General features: G+C 40.5%; 1 protein-coding gene across 2 annotated transcripts in view; it reads right to left on the bottom strand.

The window, feature by feature from the left end:
* Positions 1 to 25,512, bottom strand: part of ME1 (malic enzyme 1) — a 277,918-nt gene that overhangs the window by 169,301 nt on the left and 83,105 nt on the right. For both annotated transcript variants that reach the window (XM_055534911.1, XM_055534912.1), the window contains 2 exons: positions 21,813 to 21,946; positions 13,493 to 13,642 (listed from right to left, as the gene is read on the bottom strand). In XM_055534911.1, coding sequence (XP_055390886.1) covers positions 13,493 to 13,642; positions 21,813 to 21,946 — 284 coding nt within the window. The remainder of the gene's footprint in view (positions 1 to 13,492; positions 13,643 to 21,812; positions 21,947 to 25,512) is intronic.

The following is a 25,512-nucleotide window of genomic DNA, read 5'->3' on the forward strand; positions in this document are numbered from 1 at the left end:
CAACAAAGGAAACTATAAGCAAGGTGAAAAGACAGCCTTCAGAATGGGAGAAAATAATAGCAAATGAAGCAACTGACAAACAACTAATCTCAAAAATATACAAGCAACTCCTACAGCTCAATTCCAGAAAAATAAATGACCCAATCAAAAAATGGGCCAAAGAACTAAATAGACATTTCTCCAAAGAAGACATGCAGATGGCTAACAAACACATGAAAAGATGCTCAACATCACTCATTATCAGAGAAATGCAAATCAAAACCACTATGAGGTACCATTTCACGCCAGTCAGAATGGCTGCGATCCAAAAGTCTACAAGCAATAAATGCTGGAGAGGGTGTGGAGAAAAGGGAACCCTCTTACACTGTTGGTGGGAATGCAAACTAGTACAGCCACTATGGAGAACAGTGTGGAGATTCCTTAAAAAACTGGAAATAGAACTGCCTTATGACCCAGCAATCCCACTGCTGGGCATACACACAGAGGAAACCAGAATTGAAAGAGACACGTGTACCCCAATGTTCATCGCAGCACTGTGTATAATAGCCAGGACATGCAAGCAACTTAGATGTCAATCAGCAGATGAATGGATAAGAAAGCTGTGGTACATACACACAATGGAGTATCACTCAGCCATTAAAAACAATACATTTGAATCAGTTCCAATGAGGTGGATGAAACTGGAGCCTATTATACAGAGTGAAGTAAGCCAGAAAGAAAAAAACACCAATACAGTATACTAACACAAATATATGGAATTTAGGAAGATTATAACAATAACCCTGTATACGAGACAACAAAAGAGACACTGATGTATAGAACAGTCTTTTGGACTCTGTGGGAAAGGGAGAGGGTGGGATGATTTGGGAGAATGGCATTGAAATACGTATAATATCATATATGGAACGAGTCACCAGTCCAGGTTCGATGCACGACGCTAGATGCTTGGGGTTGGTGCACTGGGACAACCCAGAGGGATGGTATGGGGAGGAAGGAGGGAGGAGGGTTCAGGATGGGGAACACATGTATACCTGTGGCGGATTCATTTTGATGTTTGGCAAAACCAATACAATATTGTAAAGTTTAAAAATAAAATAAAATTAAAAAAAAAAAAACTAAGATCATGGCATCTGATCCCATCAGTTCATGGCAAATAGATGGGGAAACAATGGAAACAGTAGGAAACTTTATTTTGGGGGGGGCTCCAAAATCACTGCAAATGGTGACTGCAGTCATGAAATTAAAAGATGCTTGCTCCCTGGAAGAAAAGCTATGGTCAACCTAGACAGCATATTCAAAAGCAGAGACGTTACTTTGCCAAAAAAAGTCCATCTAGCCAAAGCTATGGTTTTATCCAGTAGTCACATATGGATGTGAGAGTTGGACCATAAAGCTGAGCACCAAAGAACTGATGCTTTTGAACTGTGGTGTTGGAGAAGACTCTTGAGAGTCCCTTGGACTGCAAGGAGATCCAACCAGTCCATCCTAAAGATCAGTCCTGGGTTTCATTGGAAGGACTGATGATGAAGCCGAAACTCCAATACTTTGGCCACCTGATGTGAAGAACTGACTCATTGGAAAAGACCCTGAACCTAGGAAAGACTGAAGGCAGGAGGAGAAGGGGATGACAGAGGACGAGATGGTTGGATGGCATCACTGACTCGATGGATATAAGTCTGAGTAAGCTCTGGGAGTTGGTGATGGACAGGGAAGCCTGGTGTTCTGCAGTCCGTGGGGTCACAAAGAGTCAGACACGACTGAGCGACTGAACTGAACTAAAATACATAGAGAGAGGAGCCACAATGAAATGGATACGTAGAAGAAGTAAAGACACAGCTTATTCAGGACCCACATGACCCTGCTAGCGACCCAAAAACAGAAAGAATATCACCACCACAGTGGTCCTCCCCGAGGAACAAAGGGTCTGAGCCCATTGTGGGCTTCCCAGCCTGGGGATCCTGTACCAGAAGATGAGTCCCTAGAACATGTGGATTTGAAAACCAGTGGAGCTTACATTTGGGACAGCAGGAGAGATACAGGAGCCAGAGACTCCCCCTTAAAGGGTGAGAAGAAAATATCACAAGCTGAGTCCTAGCACAATGGTAGTAATTTGAGAGGTGCCTGTGTAAGACCCACCTGTTGATCTTGGAAGGCATTCCAGAGAGACAGGAGGCAGCTGGGACCCCCCTGGGGTGGGTCTCTCATTGCACCATGCTGATACAGATGTTGGCAAGCACCATGTTTGAATCCTCCCTCCAGCCCATTAACTCTGAGGCCTGTTCCACCCTGGGCTGTACCCAAAGTAACCACACAGGGCTGGGCAGGAGGAAGTCAGCCTCACCCCAACTAATGGCACATGCATCCCACATAGGAAGCACTCCCAGTGCACACAGATCTAATGACCAGAGAGGAGTGCATTGCTAGGACTCATGGAATGTCTCCTACTTAAGACCGCTTTTCCAAGACTAGGAGACATAACAGACTTAAGTACTACACAGATACAAAAAGAGAATTAGATAAAATGAGAAGACAGAGGACTATGTCCCAACTGAAAAAACAAAGACAAAATCTCATAAAATGAACTAAATGAAACAGAGATAAGTAATACACTTTAAAAAGAATTCAAGGTAATGATCATAAAGATGATCACCAAAATTGGGAGGAAAAATGGACGAAAACAGTGAAAATTTCAACAAAGAGTTAAAAAATGTTAACAATGAACCAATCAGAGTTGAAGAATAACTGAAAGAAAAACACACTAGAAGGACTGAATTAGATGGTACAAATTAGATTTAGCAATTGATTAGATGGTACAGAAGAACAAACCAGTGACCTAGGAGGTAGACAAAGCAAAACTCACCCAAGATATAGCAAATATATGTCCAATAAGGGATTAACATCTAAAATAAATTAAGATTATTAACATCACTAATCATCAGGGAAACGCAAATCAAAACCACCAATGAGATACCACCTAACACCTGTCAGAATGGCTATCAGCAAAAAGACAACAAATTAACAAGTGCTGGTGAGAATGTGGAGAAAAGGGAACATTGGTAAGACGGCACATTGCTGCAGCCACTACAGAAAATATTATGGAGGTTCCTTAAAAAAATTAAAAGTTGAACTACCACACGATCCAGCTATTTCACTTTTGGGTATATACATGAAGAAAATGTACATTGCAGAAGTATTTACAGCAGCCAAGATATAGAAATAAACTAAGTGTCTAATGATAAATGAATAGATAAAAAAGATGTGATATATACATATATATATATTTATTATATATATGGTCACATATGGACTTCCCCTGTGGCTCAGATGGGAAAGAATCTGCTTGCATTGTGGAAGACCCAGATTTCGATCCCTGTGTTGGGAAGATCCCCTGGAGAAGGGAATGGCAACCCACTCCAGTATTCTTGCCTGGGAAATCCCATGGACAGAGGATCCTGGTGGGCTACAGTCCATGGGGTCGCCAAGAGTCAGACATGACTGAGTGACTGACACCACACTATGGTCATACACACACACACACACACACACACACACAATGGAATATTACTCATAAAAAGGATTAAATCTTGCTATTTGGAACAACTGGGAGGATCCAGGGTATCACGTTAAGTGAAATAAGTCAAGAGAAACACAAATACCACAAATACCATATGATGTCACTAATACGTTGAATCTAAAAAACAAAATAAACAGGAAGAAAACAGACTCATACATACAAAGAACAAACAGGTGGTTATCACAGGTGGGCAGGGTGGGGAATTGGACAAAAACGGTGAAGAAGATTAAGAGCTACAAACTTTCAGTTAAGTCACAGGGATATAATATACAGCATAAGGAATATGGTCAATAACACTGTAATAACTTTGTGTAGGGACAGACAGTTACTAGACAACTTACTGTGGTGATCATTTTGTAATGTATCTAAATGTCAAATCAACTGTTCTATTATTTACCTGAAACATTTCAAATATTATCTCAATAAAAATATCTTCAAAAATCATCAAAAATTTAACAAAATATACACATTAAAGATCTACATGACAGAAAACTGCCATAAAGTGATCATTTACAAATAATTGTGGAAAGTTTACTTTCTCTCTGTTAGTAAAGTGTTCCTTTAAATTTCAAATACTGATTTTACAATACAGACTTGAGTCTGAAGCACCAGCTGGGAGGGCTCTGGGCCCGGCCACCTTATGAGCCAGTGAAACTAGAAAGCACAAAGGGAAAAAAAAAGGGAGAACAAGATCGCGGAGGAGTAGATGGACATGGAGTACCTCTCTCTCCACAGATACATCAGGAATACACCTTCAGACACAGAAGTGCATACAGAACACCAGCTGAGAGCAGAAAAGAGTACCTGACCAGTGGAAAAGAACATACAGAACCACACAAAACTTGAGATCAAGCCCTGAGCCTTTGGAGAGGGAGCACTGACTCCAAGACCCTACACTACCAGAGAACTAATGCTAGGGAGTATCAAATAGTGAGAACTAACACAAGGGAAACCACTTGAATACAAGACCCAGCATCACCCAACCACCAGTAGCACCCTGTGCAGGACACCTCATCTAAACGACAAACAAAACAAAAATACAAACCCAATCACTAGCAGACACAATTACCACCTCACTCAGTATTGTCCATTAGAGGAAAAACAAGCAAACAAATAAAAACTCAGCATAAATCTCACCCTATACGAAGCTTACACAAACCATTGGACAAACCTTAGGAGGGGAGAACCCAAAAGGAAGAAAGAATTCAACCTTGAAGCCTGGGAAAAGGAGATCTCAGACACAGTAAGTTAAAAAAAAAAATAATGAAAAGGCAGAGAAATACTACACAAATGAAGGAACAAACTAGAAATACATTAGTCCAAATAAATGAAGAGGAGATAGGCAAACTATCTGAAAAATAATTCAGTATAATGATAATAAAGATGATCAAAAACCTTGAACATAGATAATGTTAAGAATCAATTAACAAAGACCTAGAAGAATTAAAGAATAAACATAGACAAACAACACAATTACTGAAATTAAAAATACTCTAGAAGGAATCAACAGCAGAATAACTGAAGCAGAAGAACTAAACAGTGAGCTGGAAGATAAAATGGTGGAAATAACTTCTGAAGAGCAGAATAAAGTAAAAAGAATGAAAAGAATGGAGGATAGTCTAAGAGACTTCTGGGACAATATCAAACACACCAACATTCAAATATTAGGGGTCCCAGAAGAAAAAGAGAGAAAGAAAGAGTATGAGAAAATTTTTGAACAGAGTATAGTTGAAAACTTACCCAACATGTAAAAGGAAACAGTCAATAAAGTCCAAGAGGTGCAAAGAGTTCCATACAGGATAAACATGCCAAGATACATACTAATCAAACTAATAAAGACTAAACACAAAGAAAGAATATTAAATGCAGCAAGTGAAAAGCAACAAGTAACATACAAGGGAAACCCCATACATGAAAACCCTGATCTCCCAGCAGAAACTCTGCAGGCCAGAAAGGAATGGCAGGATATATTTAAAGTACTGAAAGGGAAAAATTTACAACCAAAGTGATTGTACCCAGGAAGGATCTCATTGAAAATTTATGGAGAAATAAAGTTTTTCAGACAAGCAAAAGTTAAGAGAATTCAGTACCACCAAATCAGCTTTACAACAAATGTTAAAGGGACTTATATACTCAAGAAATACAATAGAAGAAAAAAGATCTATAAAATCAACCCCAAACAATTAAGAAAATGGCAATCAGAACACATATTATTTTAAATGTAAATGGATTAAATGCTCCAAAAGACACAGACTGGCTGAATGGATACAAAAACAAGACCCACATCTATGACGTCTACAAGAAACTGACTTCAAACCTCAAGACACATACAGACTGCAAATTAGAGGATGGAAAAATATATTCCATGCAAATAGGAAGCAAAAGAAAGCTGGAGTAACAATACTCATATTAGACAAAATAGACCTTAAAATAAAGAAGATTACAAGAGATAATAAGGAAGGACACTACATAATGATCAAGGGATCAATCCAAGAGGAAGACATAACAATTGTAAATATCAATGCACCCAACATAGAAGCACCTCAATACATAAGACAAACATTAACAGACAAAAGGAGAAACTGACAGTAACACAATAATAGTAGGAGACATTTAACACCCCACTCACACCAATGGACAGATCATCAAAACAGAAAACTAATAAGGAAACACAAGTCTTAAATGATACATTAGATGAGATGGATCTCATTGTTATCTTCAGGACATTCCACCCAAATGCAGAAGAATACACCTTCTTCTCAAGTTTAAATGGAACATTCTCCAGAATAGACCACATCTTGGGTCAAAAATCAAATCTCAGTAAATGTAAGAAAGTTGAAATTGTATCAAGCATCTTCTCCAACCACAATGCTATGAGACTAGACATCAATTACAAGAAAAAACTGTAGGAAACACGAATACATGGAGATTAAACAATATGTTTCTCAGTAACCAATAGGTTACTGAAGAAATCAAAAGGGCAATCAAAAAATTTCTAGAAACAAATGACAATGAAAACATGACAACTCAAAACCCATGGGATGCAGCAAGCAGTCCTAAGAGCGAAGTTTATAGCAATACAATCACACCTCAAGAAACAAGAAAAACATTGAATAGACAACCTAACTTTACACCTAAACCAAATGGAAAAAGAAGAACCAAAAACCCCCAAAATTAGCAGAAGAAAAGAAGTCATAAAGATCTGACCAGAAATAAATGAAAAAGAAATGAAAGAAACAATAGTAAAGATTAATAAAACTAAAAGTTGGTTCTTTGAGAAGATAAACAAAATTGACAAACCTTTAGCAAGACTTATTAAGAAAAAAAGAAGAATCAAATCAACAAAATTAGAAATGAAAAAGGAGAGGTTACAACGGACATTGCAGAAATACAAAGGATTATAAGAGACTATCATGAACAACTATATGGAGAACCTGGAAGAAGAAACAGACAGACTCTTAGAAAAGTTCAATCTTCCAAGACAGAACCAGGAAGAAACAGAAATTATGAACAACCCAATTATAAGCACTGAAACTGAAGCTCTGACCAAAATCTGCCAAAAAAAACAAAAGCCCAGGACCAGATGCCTTCACAGGAGAATTCTATCTAACATTCAGAGAAGAGCTAATGCCTAGCCTTCTAAAACTCTTTCAAAAAATGGCAGAGGAATGAACACTTCTAAATTCATTCTACGAGGCTACCGCCACCCTGATACCAAAACCAAAGACAACACACAAAAAGAAAACTACAGGCCAGTATCACTGATGAACACAGATGCAAAAATCCTCAACAAAATTTTAACAAACAGAATTCAGCAACACATCAAAAAGCTCATACACCAATGTCAAGTTGGGCTTATTCCAGGGATGCAAGGATGCTTCACTATATGCAAATCAATCAATGTGATACACCATATTAACAAATTAAAAGTTAAAAACCATATGATCTCAACAGACACAGAAAAAGCCTTTGACAAAATTCAGCACCCACGTATGATTAAAACTCTTGAAAAAATGGGCATAGAAGGAACCTACCTCAACATAGTAAAGGCCATATATGATAGAAAAGAAAATGAAGTTGCTCAGTCATGTCTGACTCTTTGGGACCCCATGGACTGTAGCCTACCAGGCTCCTCTGTCCATGGGATTTTGAAAGCAAGAGTACTGCAGTGGGTTGCCATTTCCTTCTCCAGGGGATCTTTCCAAACCAGGGATCGAACCTGGGTCTCCTGCATTGCAAGCGGACACTTTACCGTTTGAGCCACCAGGGAAGTCATACATTTCAAGCATACAGCAAACATTATTCTCAATGGTGAAAAACACAAAGCATTCCCCCTAAGATCAGGAACAAGAAAAGGGTGTCTCAACATAGTTCTGGAAGTCCTAGCAACAGCAATCAGAGAAGAAAAAGAAATAAAAGGAATCCAGATCGGAAAAACAGCAGCAAAGCTCTCACTGTTTGCAGATGACATGATATGCTACATAGAAAACCCTAGACAGTATCAGAAAATTACTAGAGCTAATCAGTGAATTTAGCAAAGTTGCAGGATATATCAATACACAGAAATCACTTGCATTTCTCTATACTAACAATGAAAACTCAAAAGAAGAAATTAAGGAATCAATCCCATTCACCACTGCAACAAGAAGAATTAAATATCTAGGAATAAACTTACCTAAAGAGACAAAAGAACTGTACACAGAAAATTATAAGACACTAATAAAAGAACAACGGACTGGTTCCAAATAGGAAAGGAGTACATCAAGGCTGTATATCCTTGCTTATTTAACTTAGATGCAGAGTACATCATGAGAAACACTGGGCTTGATGAAGCACAAGCTGGAATCAAGATTTCCGGGAGAAATATCAATAACCTCAGATATGCAGATGACACCACCCTTATGGCAGAAAGTGAAAAAGAACTAAAGAGCCTCTTGATGAAAGTGAAAGAGGAAAGTGAAAAAGTTGGCTTAAAGCTCAACATTCAGAAAACTAAATCATGGCATCCAGTCCCATCACTTCAAGGGAAATAGATGGGGAAACAGTGGTTGACTTTATTTTTCTGGGCTCCAAAATCAATGCAGATGGTGACTGCAGCAATGAAATAAAAAGACACTTGCTCCTTGGAAGGAAAGCTACAATCAACCCAGACAGCATATTAAAGCAGGGACATTACTTTGCCAACAAGGGTCCATCTAGTCAAGGCTATGGTTTTTCCAGTGGTCATGTATGGAGGTGAGAGTTGGACTATAAAGAAAGCTGAGTGCCGAAGAATTAATGCTTTTGAACTGTGGTGTTGGAAAAGACTCTTGAGAGTCCCTTGGACTGCAAGGAAATCCAACCAGTCCATCTTAAAGGAGATCAGTCCTGGGTGTTCACTGGAAGGACTGATGTTGAGGCTGAAACTCCAATATTTTGGCCACCTGATGCAAAGAGCTGACTCATTGGAAAAGACCCTGATGCTGGGAAAGATTGAGGGCAGGAGGAGAAGGAGACGACAGAGGATGAGATGGTTAGATGGCATCATCAACTCGATGGACATGGGTTTGGGTGGACTCTGGGAGTTGGTGATGGACAGGGAGGCCTGGCACACTGCAGTTCATGGGGTTGCAAAAAGTCAGACATGACTGAGCGACTGAACTGAACTGAATGAAAGAAATCAAAGATGACATAAACAGATGGAGAGATATTCCATGTTCCTGGGTAGGAAGAATCAGCAATCTACAGATTTAACCCGATACCTATCAAATTACCAATGACATTTTTCACAGAACTAGAACAAAGAATTTCACAATTCATATGGAAGCACAGTTCAGTTCAGTTCAGTCGCTCAGTCGTGTCCGACTCTTTGCGACCCCATGAATCGCAGCACACCAGGCTTCCCTGTCCATCACCAACTCCCGGAGTGCACTGAGACTCACATCCATCGAGTCAGTGATGCCATCCAGCCCTCTCATCCTCTGTCGTCCCCTTCTCCTCCTGCCCCCAATCCCTCCCAGCATCAGAGTCTTTTCCAATGAGTCAACTCTGGAAGCACAAATGACCCCAAATAGCCAAAGCAATCTTGAGAAAGAAGAATGGCGTTGGAGGAATCAACCTGCCTGACTTCAGAATATACTACAAAGCTGCAGTCATCAAGACAGTATGGTATTGGCATAAAAACAGAAACATAGACCAATGGAACAACATAGAAAGCCTAGAAATAAACCGATGCACCTATGGGTACCTTATATTTGACAAAGGAAGCAAGAAGATACAATGGGGCAAAAACAGCCTCTTCAATAAAGGTGCTGTGGAAACTGGACAGCTACATGTAAAAGAATGAGATTAGGGCATTTCCTAACACCATACACAAAGATAAACTCAAAATGGATCAAAGACCTAAATGTAAGACCAGAAACTATAAAACTCTTAGAGTAAAACATAGAACACTTGATGACATAAATCAAAGCAAGATCCTCTACGACCCACCTCCTGCTGCTGCTGCTGCTGCTGCTAAGTCACTTCAGTCATGTCCGACTCTGTGTGATCCCATAGATAGCAGCAAACCAGGCTCCCCCATCCCTGGGATTCTCAAGGCAAAAACTCTGGAGTAGGTTGCTATTTCCTTCTCCAATACATAAAAGTGAAAAGTGAAAGTGAAGTCAGTCAGTCGTGTCTGACTCTTAGCAACCCCATGCACTGCAGCCCACCAGGCTCCTCCATCCATGGGATTTTCCATGCAAGAGTACTGGAGTGAGTTGCCATTGCCTTCTCTGATGACCCACCTACTAGAGTAATGGAAATATAACCAAAAGTAAACAAGTGGGACCTGATTAAACTTAAAAGCTTTTGCACAGCAAAGGAAACTATAAGCAAGGTGGAAAGACAACCCTCAGAATGGGAGAAAATAATAGCAAATGAAACAACTGACAAAGGACTAATTTCCAAAATATATAGGCAGCTCACACAACTCAATATCAGGAAAACAAACAACCCAATACTAAAGTGGGAAAAATACCTAAACAGACGTTTCTCCAAAGAAGACATACAGATGGCTAACAAACACATGAAAAGATGCTCAACATTTCTCATTATTAGAGAAATGCAAATCAAAACTACAATGAGATATCACCTCACACCAATCAGAACGGTGATCATCAAAAAGTCTGCAAACAATAAATGCTGGAGAGGGTGTGGAGAAAAGGGAACACTCTAACACTGTTGGTGGGAATGTAAATTGATACAGCGACTATGGAAGACAGTATGAAGACTCCTTAAAAAACTAGAAATAAAACTACCATATGACCCAGCAATCCCACTCCTTAGGCATCTACCCTGAGGAAACCAAAATTGAAAAAGACACATGTATCCCATTATTCGTTGCAGCATGATTTACAATAGCTAGAACATGGAAGCAACCTAGATACCCATCAACAGATGAATGGATGAAGAAGTTGTGGTACATATACATGAAGGAATATTACTCAGCCATAAAAAGAAATGCATTTGAGTCAGCTCTGATGAGGTGGATGAACCTAGAACCTATTATACAGAGTGAAGTAAGTCAGAAAGAGAAAGATAAACATTGTATTCTAATCCATATATAGAGAATCTAGAAAAATGGTCTTGAAGAATTTACTTATAGGGCAGCAATGGAGAAGCAGACATAGAGAATAGACTTATGGACATGGGGAGAGGGCAGGAGAGGGTGAGACACATGGAAAGAGTAACATGGAAACTTACATTAGCATATGCAAGATAGACAACCAATGGGAATTTGGCTAAGAAATATGGCTAAGAAACTCAAACAGAGGCTCTGTATCAACCTATAGGGGTGGGGTGGGGAGGGAGACGGGGGGAGGTTCAAAAGGGAGGGGATATATGTATACCTATGGCTGATTCAGGTTGAGGCTTGACAGAAAAAAACAAAATTCTGTAAAGCAATTATTGTTCAATAAGAAAAATTAAAAAATAATTTGAAATACTGCATAAAATTTGATAGAATACCATGAATACGTCACCTAAAATCAATACGTGTGAGCATTTTGATACAAATGCTGTGCTACGTCTCACCCCATCTCTGCCTCTCCCTCTCCCCTCCTATTTATTTATCTATCTACTTACCTACCTATAACCTGATAGGTAAACAACAGTTTATATAGTATGATCCTTTCTATAAGGAAAACAGTATTGCATCGAGTTTTTTTGTTATCATGAAACTAGGTATTCTTAAAATACTTCTTTTGTATATTTGTATTTTCTCATTTTTCAATAATGAACATGTATTGCTTAATTTGGAGAAGGCAATGGCACCCCACTCCAGTACTCTTGCCTGGAAAATCCCATGGACGGAGGAGCCTGGTGGGCTGCAGTCCATGGGGTCGCTAAGAGTCGGACACGACTGAGCGACTTCACTTTCACTTTTCACTTTCATGCATTGGAGAAGGAAATGGCAACCCGCTCCAGTATTCTTGCCTGGAGAATCCCAGGGATGGTGGAGCCTGATGGGCTGCCGTCTATGGGGTCGCACAGAGTCGGACACGACTGAAGCGACTTAGCAGCAGCAGAATTGCTTAATTTAAAAAGAAAATATTTATATACTCAAAAAAGAATTATTCATCGTAATACAGTTACCAGCTAAATTCTAACTCTTGTTTTTCTATGAAAAAAAAATTCTCTGTTAACATAGCCATTATATAAATGCAGTACAGATATGTGCTATTAAGGAAATTTAACAGACCATCTACAATTCATTATTCTCTTTATATAAGGGATAATGTGGCTAATTATTTTCTTTATAAAAAAGGCAATTGGCACAAATGTGCAAAATATTACCACTACATCAATACACCTTTGTGAAATCTACTAACTTTCAGATCTTACCTCTGAAACATTCCTTTCAATGACAGAACTTACAGTAGGCTTTTATATTTGTGATAGAAACTTATAAACATTTCTTTTTATTTTAAATTCAGAACTATAAGCAGCACATAAATATTCAACTTGAGCTTTTGTTGTTGCTGCTGTTAAAAGCATTAATATTTACTTCAATTGTTCCTTGCTGCAAAAGTATTTAAAGTAATATGATAAAGTAAAGCCATGGTTTTAAAAAACTACATTTTATATTTTACTTATCTTTAAAGATGGTTACAATTTCACTTAAAGGAAATCAACAAAAGGGCCTGTTTAATGCCAACTCTGAATTTAGGAAATAATATAATCCTTGGGCTTCTATGGTGGGTCAGTGGTAAAGAACCTGCCTGCCAATTCAGGAGACTTGGGTTCAATCCCTTGGTCAGGAAGATCTGCTGGAGAAGGAAATGGCAACCCACAAATCCCATGGATAGAGGAGCCTGATGAGCTACAGTCCACTGCATCACAGAAGTCCCACACAATTTAGCGACTAAATAACAATACTCCTTATTTTCAGGAAAATCTAAAATCTTTAAGTTACAAAATGTACGCATAATAGAGGCAATTACTATCTCAAAGACAAACTTAGTTATGATCAACTACCTTTTTTACCCAAAAAATGTTCATTTAGTATCTGTAAAAGGAAATACAAATTGGTTTATAAAAAATAACTTCTCCATGATCTTAAATCTAGGAATGAAACACTATATTTTAAAATGTCATATATACATTTATATTTAATGTTCTTTAGCCCACCACGTTCCTCTATCCATGGGGATTCTCCACGCAAGAATGCTGTAATTGGTTGCCATGCTCTCCTCCATGGGATCTTCTCAACTCAGGGATCGAACCCAGGTCTCCCGCATTGCAGGCAGATTCTTTACCATCTGAGCCACCAGGGGCCCAAATGAAGCTTTAGATTTTTCTGAACTTCTATCTCATTACATAGTTTTTTTAATTATAGCAAAAACTTGACAAAAAATAAATGAAGACAAACTGTATTTAAAATAAAACTTTACATACCTTGGTTTCCGAAATGCTAAACTATATTGTTGGCAAGCTAGACCCACAGTGGGAGTATAAACGATAGGCATGAATTTCTCAATGTCAGACATCAGCACTTTATAGAAGAGCTTTTCATTTCTATCTTGAAGATCCATTAAGAGAAGATACCTGTAGAAATGGGACATAATTAGATCTACATTCCAACACAGTCATAAAATAGCTGTTTATAAAACTAAATGTTTGCAACAACATATACACTGGTTCAAAACTGGAAAGGAATACAACAAAGCTGTAAATTGTCACCCTACTTATTCAACTTATATGCAGAGTACATCATGTGAAATGCTGGGCTAGATTAATTACAAGCTATAATCAAAATTTCCAGGAGAAATAACAACCTCAGATATGCAGATAATGCCACTCTAATTGCAGAAAATGAGACACTGAAGAGCCTCTTGATGAGGGTGAAAGAAGAGAGTGAAAAAGCTGGCTTAAAACTCAACATTCAAAAAACGAAGATCATGGCATCTGGTCCCATCACTTCATGGCAAACAGAAGGGGAAAAAGTGGAAGCAGTGACAGATTTTATTTTCTTAGGCTCCAAAATCACTGTGGGTGGTGACTGTGGCCATGAAATTAAAAGATGTTTGCCCTTTGGAAGGAAAGCTATGGCAAACCTGGACAAAGTATTAAAAAGCAAAGACATCACTTTGCCAACAAAGGTCCACATAGGCAAAGCTATGATTTTTCCAGTAGTCATGTACAGATGTGAGAGTTGGACCATAAAGAAGGCTGAGTGCTGAAGAACTGATGCTTTCACATTGTGGTGTTGAGGAAGACTCTAGAGTCTCCTGGACTGCAAGGAGATCAAACCAGTCAATGCTAAAGGAAATCAACCCTGAATATTCACTGGAAGGACTGATGCTGAAGCTCCAAAACTTCGAGTACCTCATGCAAAGAGCCAACTAATTGGAAAAGACCCTGATGCTGGGAAAAACTGAACACAAAAGGAGAAGGGGGCGGCAGAGGATGAGATGGTTAAACAGCATCACCGACTCAATGGATATGAATTTGAGCAAACTCCGGGAGATGGTGAAGGACAGGGAAGCCTGGTGTGCTGCAGTCCATCGGGTAGCAAAGAATTGGACACGACTCAGCTGAGAACACATACAGTAATTTTTAGGTCACATAGAAAACATCTGATCAAAAAAGACTTTAGAAATATTCCTGGGACTTCCCTGGTGGTCTAGTAGTTAAGAACCCATCTTCCAATGCAGAGGACATGGGTTTGATCCCTGGTCAGGGAACTAAGATCCCACATGCCATGGGCCAACTAAGCTTGCACGCTGCAACTAGAGAGTCCTCATGCTTTAGAGTCCGTGCTTCACTAGAGAAGCCTGCATACCACAAGTAGGGAAAGTCTGTGCGCAACAGTGAAGAGCCCTAGCCCCACAGCAAAGACCCAGTGTAGCCAAAATAATAATAAAATAAAAATTGGATCAGGTTGCAGTTTAAAAAAATAAAGAAATATTCCTAATCATCTAAAAAAATAAAGAACAATAACCTGAGCTGGTGTCATTCAAACACTAAAATCAGTGCTGAAACAGCACAGTTTTATTTAATATTTAAATGACTTTATCCCTATTTTAAAATGAAAGACAAATGAAAAATACCACTATAGATAAAGTTTAAACAGTAACTTAACTAACTAAATACAAAGACTTCATCGTTTAATTTGCAGTACTGAAGAGCCAAGAAAAATGACAAGCAGAAAATAACTACAGAATGTTAACAATGACCCTAAAAATTACTAAGGTAAGAAAGTTTAAGGGACTTGTCTAATTATTTAGATCAAGAGGTCTTTTTCTTTCTAGAGGCATTTCTGAACCAGAATTATCTTTTAAAATATCAACCTTATCATATTACTTGTAATCTTCAGTGGTTTATACAATAAAACTCCAACTGTTTGGTACAACCTGGAAGAATCTTGCAAAACTGTCCTTAATAGTCCTACCAGCCTTTTTGGATTGATTCTCATTCTCTGGAATAGTTGAAAATGCATAGAATTTGGAGTCAGAGACACAAGGATTCTAATCCTTGGCAAATAGATGTTATTTCAACTCCCAACACTAACAACTGGGAAGAAAATGATGACTTAAAAGATGATGCTAACACTGATCTAGCCATGTGGAAATCATCATCGCTAAGTCAACACTTTTTAGGACACTTGACACAAGTGGTTTTCCCTACAGCTCCATACACTCTCTTTACCTGAATTCCAGGTCACCAGATTCTCTTGATTTTCCCTTTTCACTGATCATTCCTTTTTTTCTTTCTTTGCTGTTTTCTCCTGGGCTCTAGGGGCTCTCTAACACTCATCTCTATTACATTACGAGGTTATGCTGGCTTTGCTTCAGTGCTAAGTTGCTTCAGTCATGTCCAACTCTTTGTGACCCCATGGACTGTGGCCCTCCAGGATCCTGTCCCTGGGATTCTCCAGGCAAGAATACTGGAGTGGGTTGCCATGCCCTCCTCCATGGGATCTTCCCAACCCACGGATCGAACCTGCATCTTTTATATCTCCTGCACGGGTAGACATATTCTTTACAACTAGCTTTGCTTCAGTTCAGTTCAGTTCAGTCACTCAGTCGTGTCCGACTCTCTGTGACCCCATGGACTGCAGCACGCCAGGCCTCCCTGTCCATCAAAACTCCTGGAGTTTACTCAAACTCATGCCCATTGAGTCGGTGATGCCATCCAACCATCTCATCCTCTGTTGTCCCCTTCTCTTCCCACCTTCAATCTTTCCAGGAATCAGGGTCTTTTCAAATGAGTCAGCTCTTTGCATCAGGTGGCCAAAGTTTTGGAGTTTCAGCTTCAACATCAGTTCTTCCAATGAATACCCAGGACTGATTTCCTTCAGGATGGACTGGATTAGCCTTGACTAGATGGACTTTTGTTGGCAAAGTAATGTCTCTGCTTCTTAATATGCTGTCTAGTTTCGTCAAAACTTTTCTTCCAAGGAGTAAGCATCTTTTAATTTCATGGCTGCAGTCACCATCAGCAGTGATTTTGCTTCAAGATCTATCCAAATCTACACACCTTCATTGCTACCATCCAGGATCTAAATCACCATCATCTTTTGCCTTTAAGTCTCCTAAATACTCTTATATTCTATTCTCAACATTGCAAAGTCTTCTAGAAATATAGCTCAGATCATGTTGACCTTCTGTTCAAAACCTTGAATGAGCCCCTCTTTCACTCAGAGAAACAGCAAAAGCCTTACAACTATGGCCTCCATAATCCATCTTTAACAATCTATCCTCCATGACCTAACTTCTTCTCCTGACCTACCATTCTCCTGCTCACTCATCCTGCTCCAGACACACGTCTCCCTGTTGGTCCCTGAATGTGCCAGCTAAAAGAACACTGCTCCTCAGTCTCCTCATGGCTAACTGTCTCACTGCCTTTCATTACTCACTCATAACCCACCTTCTTACTGAAGTCCATCCTGACCATGGAACTAAACAACGAAAAGTGACCCTACCCACCCCCTCGCATTCTCAGTCCCTCTTAACACACTCCATCTTTTCTTTTTTTCATGAACATTTGTCACTTTCTAGCATATTAAATAATTTATTCATTATTTGACCATTTACTACTTTTCAAAAATAATTTACCTAAGTTTCATGAGGGCAGAGATCATTGTCTCTAATCCCAGTAGTGAAAAGAGCACCTGACACTAAGTTGATGCTCAGTGAGTATTTGAGGGACATTCTGCGATAAAAATACGAAGTCACTAGCTCTGAGGAGGCAAGTGATACAATGGCCCAGGAAAAGAATATAAAGTAAAAATGGAAGAGAATAAAGGAAGGACTTTAGAAACACATGGAAGGGATGGTAAAGTTTAAGAAGCAAATACATATGGTTGAATAATCCAGTCAGCCTTTCCTCAGCTGACCCATTACCACCTGTGTGTGTGTGCAGGGTTGCTCTTCAGTCATGTCTGACTGCAACCACATGGACTGTAGCCCAACGGACTCCTCTGTCAGTGGAATTCTCCAGGCCAAGAATACTGGAGTGGGTTGCCATTTCCTCCTCCAGGAGATCTTCCTGACCCCAGGGACCAAACCCTCATCTTCTGCTTGGCAGACCGATTCTTTACCACTGTGCCACCTGGGAAGCCCATTACCACCTTCAGGCTCATAAAAGAAGTGGTCATGGCAGGGATAAAGGGTACCCATGAGCTCAGCAACATGAACTTCCACCCTCAAGGCTGACCTGGCCGCAGACACTGCTGAGGGCCCAAACTGCCAGCAGCAGAGACTGACACTGAGGCCCTGATATGCCACCATCCCATGTGGTCATCAGCAAACTCCCTGGTGGCAAGCTGATTACATTGGACAAGTTCTACCATGGAAGGAACGGCATTGGCTCTTACTGGAATAGATCCTCACTCTGTATGAAGACTTGCCTTCCCTGCATACAATGCTCCTGTCAACACTACCCTCCAGGGACTTACAAGATGCCTCATTCAACATCATGGTACTCTACCCAGCATGGCTTCTGACCAAGGAACTCACGTCAGGGAAAATGAAGTGAGGCCATGGGCCCTGCTAATCAAACCCACTGTTCTTACATGTTCCCCAACATCCTAAAGCAGCTGGCTTAACAGAATGCTGGAATGGCCTTCTGAAGATTCAGTTACAGTACCAGCTAGGGGGCAACATGTTGCAGGGCTGGGCAAGGTTCTCTGGGAGGCTCTACCTGCTCTGAATCAGAGCCCGATATATGGTTCTGTTTCTCCCACAGCCAGCATTCACGGGTCCCGGAACCAAGGGGGGTCGAAACAGAAGTGGCACCATCGCTGTCATTCCCAACTATGCGTGTGTGCGTCGTCACGTCAGTCGTGTCGGACTCTTTGCAACCCTATGGACTGGAGGGGGCTGTCACTCCCTCCTCCAGGAGATCTTCCTGACCCAGAGATCAAACCTACATCTCCAGCTTGGCAGGCAGATTCTTTACTACTGAGCCACCTGGGAAGCCCCCAAGTGATCCACTATCAATTCCTGCTTCCTGTCCCTGAGATCTTATGCTCCGCTGGCCCCAAAGTGTTCATTCCAAAGGGAAGAATGTCTTACTGGGAGACAATGATTCCAATGAACTGGAAGTTAAAACCGCCACTGGCCACTCTGGGTACCACATGCCTCTGAATTAACAGGCAAAGAAGGGAGTTACCGTGCTGGTGGGGGTGACCGATCCTAACTCCAAGGGGAAACTGGACTACCACTCCATAATAGACATAAGGAAAAGGATGTCTGGAATACAAGAGATCCCTTGGGGGTGCCCACAATTAAAGTTAATGGAAAACTACAACACCCAATTCCAACAGGACTACTAATGGCCCAGACGCTTCAGAATTAAAAATTTGGCTTCCTCTACCAGGGGAAGAATCAAGACTGGCTGAAGTACTTGCTGAAAGCAAGGGAAATGTGAAATGGGTAGGGGAAGAAGACAGTTATAAATATCAGCTATGATAATATGACCAGCTATAGAAATGAGGAGTGCAATTATTATGAGTATTTCTTCCTTACTATGTTATGAATACGTTTGTGTGTACATAAATACATATATATCTGTGCATATATAAACATGTATAATACATATGCAAAGATACATAAACAAATATAATTTTTCCCTCTTTTATCCCTTTATCATGTTACATAAGATGTACTGACTGTATATCATAGCATTTGAATACGGTTTGCCAACAAAGGTCCGTCTAGTCAAGGCTATGGTTTTTCCAGTAGTCATGTATGGACGTGAGAGTTGGACTATAAAGAAAGCTGAGCACTCAAAAATTGATGCTTTTGAACTATGGTGTTGGAGAAGACTCTTGAGAGTCCCTTGGACTGCAAGGAGATCCAACCAGTCTATCCTAAAGGAGATCAGTCCTGGGTGTTCATTGGAGGGACTGATGTTGAAGCTGAACTCCAATACTTTGGCCACCTGATGTGGACAGCTGGCTCATTTGAAAGGACCCTGATGCTGGGAAAGATTGAGGGAAGGAGGAGAAGGGGATGACAGAGGATGAGATGGTTCAATGGCATCACCAACACAATGGATATGGGTTTGGGTGAACTCCGGGAGTTGGTGATGGACAGGGAGGCCTGGCATGCTGCGGTTCATGGGGGCGCAAAGAGTCGGACACGACTGAGAGACTGAACTGAACTGAGCACTTTGAACAATGTGGTGGTTAAGGGTGTCAACCCTAACACAGTCAAAAATCCAGGTATACCTTACAGTTGGCCCTCCACATGTGTAGTTCCCATTCAAGGATTCAATCAACTATGGATTGTGTAAGTACTGTAGTATGCATTTATTGAGAAAAATCCACATATAGGTGGACCCATATAATTCAAATCTATGTGATTCAAGGGTCAAATGTATTGTTAACTTTACATCATGGTATTAAAGTTAAAAGATATCAAGGAGAAAAGTAAACATATCCCTAGGGTTTTACATCCTCTTTTAGGTTAAGTGTTAGCATGTTTTCAGTTTTTCCCAGGCTAGTTCTATCATGTTAGGCTCAAGTATGACCTTTTTATTGTCTTTATGCAGAGATTAAGTTTATTTTAAGGAGAAAGGCATGGCTTCCAAGTAGAAAAGGAGAGGTTAATTTTATGCGTCAACATGGCTGGGACAGAGTATCCAGATATCTGGTCCACTATTTTGGACTTTTCTGTGAAGGTAGTTTTTAGATGAGACTCACATCTAAATTGGTGTACTTTGAATAAAGCAGAGTACCCTCCATAATGTTGGTGAGCCTCATCCAATCATTTAAAAACCTTAATGGAACAAAAACTGGCCTTCCCTCTAACTCCTCAGCAAAAAAAATAGTTCAAGCCTTTGAACTTGAATCAGATTCTTCCCCAGGGCTCCAGCTGGCCAGTCTACCTGCAGATTTAGGAATGCCCAAGCCTCCATCGGAGAAGGCAATGGCACCCTACTCCAGTACTCTTGCCTGGAAAATCCCATGGACGGAGGAGCCTGGTAGGCTGCAGTCCATGGGGTCGCTATGAGTCAGGCACGAGTGAGCGACTTCCCTTTCACTTTTCACTTTCATGCATTGGAGAAGGAAATGGCAACCCACTCCAGTGTTCTCGCCTGGAGAATCCCAGGGACGGGGAAGCCTGGTGGGCTGCTGTCTATGGGGTCGCACAGAGTCGGACACGACTGAAGTGACTTAGCAGTAGCAGCAGCAGCAAGCCTCCATAATCACTTGAGCTCATTCGTTACAATCAAAATCAATCAATCAATAAACCCCTCCCCCTCTCATTATGTACATAATCACACACACACAAATCCTGTTAGTTCTATATCTCTGGAGAACCCTATTATGAAGACTTACTAGATACTGGGTTAGCTCTCTCTTCTAACCTTCACAATAACATTTTCAAGTAACTATTATTCTCAACCCAGAGATGGAAAAACCGAGGTTTAGGTGGGTTTAACACCTTAAGGGGCTTCCCTAGTGGCTCAGCAGTAAAGAATCCACCTGCAATGCAGGAGCCAGAGGAGATGCAGGTTCTGTCCCTGGGTCGGGAAGGTCCCCTGGAGGAGAAATGGCAACCCATTCCACTATTCTTGCCTGGAGAATCCCATGGACAGAGGAAGCTGGTGATCTGCAGTCCACGGTGTTACAGAGTCAGACACAGCTGAAACCACTTAGCATGCACGCATGCAACATTTTAATACAAAAAGAGTCCAAAGAAAACAGTGAGACACATGCAGTGTCATGGCAGTGGTTTTAATGGTTTACTCAACGATCCAATGCTAGTGAAATACAGCTGGAATTTCAACTTCAGCTGCCTAACTCCAAAGGTAGGGAACAATGTTACCTTTACCCTTGTATAAACACAGAAACTGGACTGCAGACAAAGTAAGTGACCTAAACTCTGAACAGTGTTGGAGCCACACTTGGAAACCTGAACAGTGCACTTTCACCTATAATGTACTTGAGATCTGACTCAAAGCCACTTTCACCTAGTCTGGAAGGGCATCTCCCCGTAACTGACCTTGACAGCAACAACTCTGTCACAGGAGAAAAAAGTCATTTCTCTGTGGATATAGTTTAGAAAAGAAAATTTTATCTTCTTCAGATGTTCCTACACAGGGTAAATTCTTTTACAAACATCACTGTATTTACAGGCAAATCTTCCTCAAAGCTGACTACTCTTTCTAAAGCACTAAATATTTAAACTTGCTCATCTAGTAAGACATAAACTAGACAGCTGCCTCAGAGAAACATAAAAAATCACCTTCGGGAACATGTTACCTGTCAAAATCAGAGTTCAGACGCTCAAAATTCTTAAGTACTCGAAGGACCTGGACATCCTGACTGATGAAGGAGGGCGGCAACAGGCCATGAATGTTCAGCTGCTGCCTCTCTTCCAGGGTAAAAGCCAAGTCCTACAGAGAAAAGGAAAATGCAATAATTCAAGGGGGAAAAGGACAAAACGCTTATCTACACACCAGTGAGATCAGTAAGTATACGGAATTGAAAATCAGATCTGGCATCCATTCAAGCACAGCCATGCGACTGTGAGGAAATCATGGGGTCTCTCCACACCTCAGTTTCCTCACTTTTCAATATTAGGATAGCATTTTCAGATTCGTGTTGCTTAGATATTGTTAGGATAAAATCAGGTGATGCATAGGAGGAGATTATCTGAAGACACGCAAGTGAAAGAAGATATAATTGTCAGTATTGGAATCATTAAATGGAAAAATGAATAGCAGTTATTTTAAGAGATTTTAAAATGAGGAACATGAGGAGGTCACCTATGACATACTGTGTTTCTGGCAAAAAACGTTTGTTTGGGTTTTTCTGTCACATCGCACACAAAAAGCTGAACCAACTTTTTGGCCAAACCAATACATACAAAATAGGTTGAAGACACTGTATCTATGATTACAAGGCAACTTTTCCAACACTCCTCTCCCAAACTATCTCCTTCTTTTATACACTTCTAGTTATACAAAATTTCTCCCTACTGCCTGGACACACCACACTCCTTTACCCTTCCAGGATACCATGGACAAGAAAGTCTTCCCTGTTTCTCTCCTTCCAAGCCGTACCTCGAATGCCACCTCCTCTCTAAAGCTTTTCCAGTCTCACCCAGTAAGCCCACTGGAGCCTTACTATTATATCTACATTATCAGTTTACATGAACACTGACTGTACAAAACAATAGTATTACAAACTGTGAGGCTCAAAAACAAGCAAACCAAAGAGAACTGATGAATGGATACAAAAATGCAGAATGGACCTAAGAGACAGGCCGGGTTATAATATGAGGCAAGTAAAGCAGAGAAACCGCAGTAGTCATGAACCTGGAAGGACTGGGATGAGGAGTCTCCCTGGGAAGGTCTCTTGCTCCAGATACTGAAGCTCAAGAGGCTTGTTCGATTAGACTGTGCCCACTCTGGGTCTGGCCCTACCATGACCACGCCTGGCTTTGCTCCACGTGCTATCCACACAGCTGGTGCCCATTTCCAAGATGTTTTGCTCCACTAGCAGCCATTCCCTTCAGTGCAAAAGCCCCCAGTGTTACATGGCTGGTCATGGGTCCTTTAGAGTCTAATGCACGTGGACAGGAGGATGTTCCCCCACTGAGAGGACACCGCTCCTCCCCTACCCCTGCCTATCCAGTCTAGTGCCCCTGCTCCTGGCTGCCTGGAGCACAGCAGACCAGCCATCCTCTCTGTCCTCTGCCTGGATCCCAGTCCACACCAGGGGACCCCATGGTGTTGCTGGAAGCTTTCCATGCCAATTTCTTTTTCATTTGTGCTTTGTGTTTCCACAGGGATGCAAACTCCATGAGGTCAGGGAATTTTATCTCTTTTTTCCCATTACTTTATCCCTAGTGCTCAGAATACTAACCAACCTAATTAGACCTCAGTAATGTGCTACATGGATCCCTGGGTCAGGAAGATCCCCTGGAGGAGGGCATGGCAACCCACTCCAGTATTCTTGCTTGGAGAATCCCATGGAGAGAGGAACCTGGCAGGCCACAGTCCACAGGGTCGCAAAGAGTCGGACACGACTGAAGCAACTGAGTACGCGTGCACAATGTGCTACATAAACAAAACAGAAAGTTTTAAAAATTCTACAGACTTACATTAAAAATTTTAAAGCATTAAAACTGCTGCTCAGGATACTGATTAGCCTGGTAAAATTAATTTTTTGCCCTTTTTTTAATATAAATTTATTTAATTGGAGGCTAATTACTTTACAATATTGTGTGGGTTTTGCCATACATCAACATGCATCCACCACGGGTGTACACGTGTTCCCCATCCTGAACCCTCCTCCCACCTCCCTCCCCATACCATCCCTCTGGGTCATCCCAGTGCACCAGCCCCGAGCATCCTGTATCATGCATCGAACCCGGCCTGGTGATTCGTTTCACATATGATATTATACATGTTTCAATGCCATTCTCCCAAATCATCCCACCCTCGCCCTCTCCCACAGAGTCCAAAAGACTGTTCTATACATCTGTATCTCTTTTGCTGTCTCGCATACAGGGTTATCATTACCATCTTTCTAAATTACATATATATGCGTTAATATACTGTATTGGTGTTTTTCTTTCTGGCTTACTTCACTCTGTATAATATAAGCTTGGTAAAATTATATTTTAAATTTAAAGTAACCAGAAAGGGATGTTTTTGAGAAAAAGGAATCTACACAGAATAGAAGACATAGTTCACCTGCTAAAGATACAACTTTTAATAAAGATACAAAGTAAAATGTCAGGAAATAACTCCTAGAGTTATTTACAGTTATGTATTATATTACTGTAATTATATAAAAATTATTGTATATTTACTGTATATAAAATTTTGTTGCATATTTACTGTAAATATGTTTACTGTATATAAAAATTATATACAGTAATGTATTTGTAAAAGAAGCCTCAACAGACTTTTCTTTAGCTTGAAATAAAACTTGTAAGTTAAAAATAGGGGACAAAAATGCTGGGCTGAAGTTACAGTCTCAAAAACATATAAATGTATCTGAAGCAGCAGCAAACTTCTGAATGTTATGCCCTGGAAAATCTGCCTGCAAAAATAGTAATCAAAATACTAATATTCTGAGAATAAGGCTCATTATTAGAAGTACTGACATAGGCTTGTTCTTTCGCTTTACAAGGCACTAACTTATGTATTGGTGAAATTAGCCAGTCTTTTTACATGAATTTTCCAATGTCTGGTCTGAAACAATTCCTCAGTCTAACAGGTCTGGCATACCTTATGCCATGTAAACAAAAATGCCATCTGGGTATCTCCTGATATTCTTTGATGTTTAATAACTACAAACTTCCATACACTGTTAGCCAAATTTTCCAAGATACACTGAAGTGCCAATTCAACTTTTAAGAAAACAAAAACATCAAACCTGGACTGGCGACTCGTTTCATATATGATATTATACATGTTTCAAGGCCATTCTCCTGGATGCTTGGGGCTGGTGCACTGGGACGACCCAGAGGGATGGTATGGGGAGGAAGGAGGGAGGAGGGTTCAGGATGGGGAACACGTGTATACCTGTGGTGGATAAATGTTGATATATGGCAAAACCAATACAATATTGTAAAGTTAAAAAAATAAAATTAAATTAAATTAAAAAAAAAAGAAAAAAAAAAAAAAACACTAGGACTTGGGAATCTGGAACACTGGGCTGAGTTCAAGTGCTATGACTGGGCTCACATTGTACTGCTATGCATCAGGCTCAGTCACTTGGTCACATCAGACTCTTGGCGACCCCATGCACTATAGCCCACCAGGCTCCTCTGTCCATGGGGATTCTCCAGGCAAGAATACTGGAGTGGGTTGCCGTGCCCTTCAACAGGGGATCTTCCCAACCCAGGGATCGAACTCAGGTCTTCCCCTTGACAGACAGATTCTTTACTGTCTGAGTCACCAGAGAAGCCCATGAATACTGGAGTGGAGGATAGCCTATCCCATTT

The sequence above is a fragment of the Bubalus kerabau genome, chromosome 9, assembly GCF_029407905.1.
Source record: "Bubalus kerabau isolate K-KA32 ecotype Philippines breed swamp buffalo chromosome 9, PCC_UOA_SB_1v2, whole genome shotgun sequence".
In the NCBI taxonomy this organism is placed as follows: Eukaryota; Metazoa; Chordata; class Mammalia; order Artiodactyla; family Bovidae; genus Bubalus; species Bubalus kerabau.